The sequence below is a fragment of the Pongo abelii genome, chromosome 8, assembly GCF_028885655.2.
Source record: "Pongo abelii isolate AG06213 chromosome 8, NHGRI_mPonAbe1-v2.0_pri, whole genome shotgun sequence".
In the NCBI taxonomy this organism is placed as follows: domain Eukaryota; kingdom Metazoa; phylum Chordata; class Mammalia; order Primates; family Hominidae; genus Pongo; species Pongo abelii.
Genome location: NC_071993.2, coordinates 108,169,880 through 108,173,740, shown reverse-complemented (window position 1 = coordinate 108,173,740; position 3,861 = coordinate 108,169,880). Strand labels below are relative to the sequence as shown.

At 61.9% G+C, this 3,861-nt stretch overlaps 1 protein-coding gene across 1 annotated transcript; it reads left to right on the top strand.

The window, feature by feature from the left end:
• Positions 1–339: 339 nt before the first annotated feature.
• LBX1 (ladybird homeobox 1) lies at positions 340–3,620 on the top strand. The gene is made up of 2 exons (XM_002821079.4): positions 340–1,335; positions 2,042–3,620. The coding sequence occupies exons 1-2, from the start codon at positions 1,011–1,013 to the stop codon at positions 2,560–2,562; spliced, it is 846 nt and encodes a 281-aa protein (XP_002821125.1). The 5' UTR covers positions 340–1,010; the 3' UTR covers positions 2,563–3,620.
• Positions 3,621–3,861: the final 241 nt, after the last annotated feature.

Here is a 3,861-nt window from a genome sequence, read left to right as displayed (position 1 = left end):
CCTGGTCTTACCTGGCCCGCGCGGCGGCCGCGTCCCTCCCGGGCTGGGGTTCCCACCACCCTTTCGGGCTCCACATCCCGGGTCGGAGAGACCGAGACCTTCGGGCCTGTGCTGTCATTGCAGCTAGGCCGGCGGGAGGCGGGTGCGCCAGGAGCGCGGCTCGCAGTTTGGGGTGGGGGCGGTGGCTTTTCAGTCGCCCGAGGTTCGGGTGCAATAAAGGAGCCGCTAATGTAATTTACAAACAGCTCGGGCCGAGTGCCGCGCAGCGCCCGGACTGACAGGCGCATTAGGCAGGCTAATTCCAGCCGGCTCCTCCTACCCTCGGCCCGCTAATTAATGAGCTTCCCAACTTAGAGCCGCCTGCATTGGACAGACAGAGAGTGAAAGAGAGGGCGAGGGAGAGGGAGAGAAGGAGAGAGACGGGGGGAGCAGAGAAGAGAGAAGAGAGAGGGAGGGAGGAAGAGCGAGAACAGGAGGAGAGAACAGAGAGAAAGAAGAGAGGAGAAAGGGAGAAAGGAGAGAGAAAGAGAGAGAAGTGCCGCTGCAGATAATTGATTACACCCCGATCAAGGCTAACTTGTTAGCAATAGTCAATTGCCCCGTCTCTCCGCCTCCCTCGCAGTCCGGGATCGGCGCCCTCGCCTCTGCTCTTCCAACTGCGGCCGCCAGGACCCGGGGCCAGGAGCCACTGCCGAGCCACCTGACACCTTTAAATAGCACCGGGGTTGGCGAAACTGGAGCCCCGCGCAGCGCGCCCCGGCTCCGGCCCCGGATTGCTGGAAGTCCCAGCAGCAGCGGCGCCCGCGTCAGCGCCCTCCTCCCCGGGCCCCGCGCTGTTCTGCCCTCCTCAGCCGCTGCGCTAATCGGCCCCGCGCCCGGCCCGCGCCCTGCACAGTGCGGCCTCCTTTCCACCCGCCGCTGCCTGCCCGCGCCGTCCGGCGCCCGAGCTGCCCGCGGGCTGGGTCCCCGCGGCCCGAGCCGACCCGGCCGGGCCCCCGAACGAGGCCGAGATGACTTCCAAGGAGGACGGCAAGGCGGCGCCGGGGGAGGAGCGGCGGCGCAGTCCGCTGGACCACCTGCCTCCGCCTGCCAACTCCAACAAGCCACTGACGCCGTTCAGCATCGAGGACATCCTCAACAAGCCGTCTGTGCGGAGAAGTTACTCGCTGTGCGGGGCGGCGCACCTGCTGGCCGCCGCGGACAAGCACGCGCCGGGCGGCTTGCCCCTGGCGGGCCGCGCGCTGCTCTCGCAGACCTCGCCGCTGTGTGCGCTGGAGGAGCTCGCCAGCAAGACGTTTAAGGGGCTGGAGGTCAGCGTTCTGCAGGCAGCCGAAGGTAGGCGCAGCTGCTGGGTTCCTCTGCACCCAGCGCCTCGCGCCCTGTGCCCTGCGCGCTTCGTCCCCTATGCCTCTGCTCGCCCCTGCTCACTCCGGCCGCCAGGGCCTTCCAGCCTGAGCAGCTGCTTATGGGAGTGAAGATATGTGGGACGGGACCCAATCCTTATTTCCTAGGGACCTCTGGGTAGGCCAGAGCTGGGGGGTGGCCGGAGAAGTGTGGCGAGAACCCAAGCTCTTTCCGCAGTCTGCTTGCTTTGCCGGGCTCCCTTGCGTTCCCAGTGCCCTGGGCGCTCTTAGCCTGGCTACTCGGCGTGGGGAATCGAGAGTCTTTTGCTGGGACCTTATGGGTAGGGTAGAGTTGAAGTGATTGGGAAGGGATGGAGAACCAACATTCACACCGCAGTTAGGGTGTCCCTGTCTGGCTTTCTCATACCCTTAGAGACTTTGGGTCTTTCAAACCAACTCTTAGGTAGGGGGCAGAGACCAAAACAATTTTTCCTAGGGACTTCTGGGAGACCAAAGACAGGAGATGGTTTGCCATAGCCAAGACTTGCCCTGGTCCTGGAGGCTGAATTAAATCTGAGAAGGGAATATTGGTAGACTGCAGGCCGGACAGGCCTGGGTGGGTTACTGAGTTATGGGGGCGAGAGCCAGGGTGGGCTTCCTGTCTCCCAACGCGAGCCTACACTGTCCTTTCCTCCCAGGCCGCGACGGGATGACCATCTTTGGGCAGCGGCAGACCCCTAAGAAGCGGCGAAAGTCGCGCACGGCCTTCACCAACCACCAGATCTATGAATTGGAAAAGCGCTTTCTATACCAGAAGTACTTGTCCCCCGCCGATCGCGACCAAATCGCTCAGCAGCTGGGCCTCACCAACGCGCAAGTCATCACCTGGTTCCAGAATCGGCGCGCTAAGCTCAAGCGGGACCTGGAGGAGATGAAGGCCGACGTAGAGTCCGCCAAGAAACTGGGCCCCAGCGGGCAGATGGACATCGTGGCGCTGGCTGAACTCGAGCAGAACTCGGAGGCCACAGCCGGTGGTGGCGGCGGCTGCGGCAGGGCCAAGTCGAGGCCCGGCTCTCCGGTCCTCCCCCCAAGCGCCCCGCAGGCCCCGGGCGCTGGCCCCCTGCAGCTCTCGCCTGCCTCTCCGCTCACGGACCAGCCGGCCAGCAGCCAGGACTGCTCGGAGGACGAGGAAGACGAAGAGATCGACGTGGACGATTGAGCGGCGCCCCGGGTCTTCCGCCGCCCTGGGCTTCTAGCCCTCGAAAGCCCAACACCTCCCGGACCGGACCGCCAAGGGGAGCTGGGACCTCCTCTGCCAACTCCCGCCTCCTCCCCTGTCCCCGGCTCCGGACTCGGCTCCTGGCAGCCGCCTCTTCCCTCTCGAAGCAATAAACCCAGGCTGGCCGGCCGGGCCGACCGCCGCCAGCGGCCTCCACCGCCCCGGAAGCCCTCGCGGGGCAATTCTGTATGGCTTCTATATAAATATTTAAACCTATATAGCGGGTTCTTCCCACCGCAGCCTGATTTTTCCTTTCTTTTATTATTGTTTTTTTAAATCTCGGAGATTTCGATGTTTTCAAAGCTCTCGGGCTGCCGGGTTTGCTGAGGGCGAGGCAGAAACCAGGGCGGGGAACACTAACCCTGCGGTCTAGAGGAGGGGCAGCTCCGGCTGTTTTGATTTTTCTCTGCATGTGGCGAATGCACCGGCCCGCTCCTTCCTCGCCTCCCTCGGCCTTATTGCAGTTGACTTCTATTTCCTCCTGCCTTTTTTCCTCATGTGGGAAGGGAAGAGGTGGGCAGCCGGGTCCTGACTTGCAAGTTTCAAAATCGATCTTTCCTCCCCACCCTCTGAGAGAAAAGTCTGTTTTCGATGCCATTTCTGCCTCCTAATGCCCACGAATGCTGTTTTTAAGATTCCTCCCTCCGTCCCGCATTTCCTCGGACTGACTGTTGGAGTCCGGCTCTTAGGGACAATGTAGGGGGAAATCCAACCAACCAACCATCGAAAACAGAACCCAAAGCCCTATAATTATTTTGTACTCTTTTTAGAATTTTTTTGCATGTGACAGAGACAGAGAGGAGGCCGACCCAAGCCCTCACCTCACCTCCTCCACAGCTCTGGGTCTCTCTTGCCACCTTGAACACCCCACTCCTACCCGACTTGGCCAGAGGAGGGTGGCTGGATGTGAGTGGGCTGCGAGTGCCCCTTCCCTGCTCCTCCCTTCCCTTCTCCTCCCCAGACTGTACCCAAGGCCTCTTTCTCCAATAAATAAAGTCTTTGCCATTTTACTAGAACCGGCGGCGACCGTGTCTGAGTGGTGGGCCCGTTTCCGAGAAGCAGCGGCAGGCTGGGCTTCTTGCCGCTGCTTCTTGCCGGTCGCCCCAGCCTTGGAGATTTGGGGGGGATTTTCAGGACAGGCTTAAGAGTGAAGGGCGAGGGGGAAGCAGCAGGAGGAGGCGCTTCTTGCCTATAAACCTGAGGCAGCTGCTAAATAGGGAGAGAGGCGGGCTTCGCCAG

Bases quoted from the DNA above. Each gene is read 5' to 3' on its own strand.
- LBX1 (XM_002821079.4), top strand. From the start codon at position 1,011: ATGACTTCCAAGGAGGACGGCAAGGCGGCGCCGGGGGAGGAGCGGCGG. The intron at 1,336-2,041 runs GTAGGCGCAGCT...CTTTCCTCCCAG, and splicing joins CGTTCTGCAGGCAGCCGAAG to GCCGCGACGGGATGACCATC.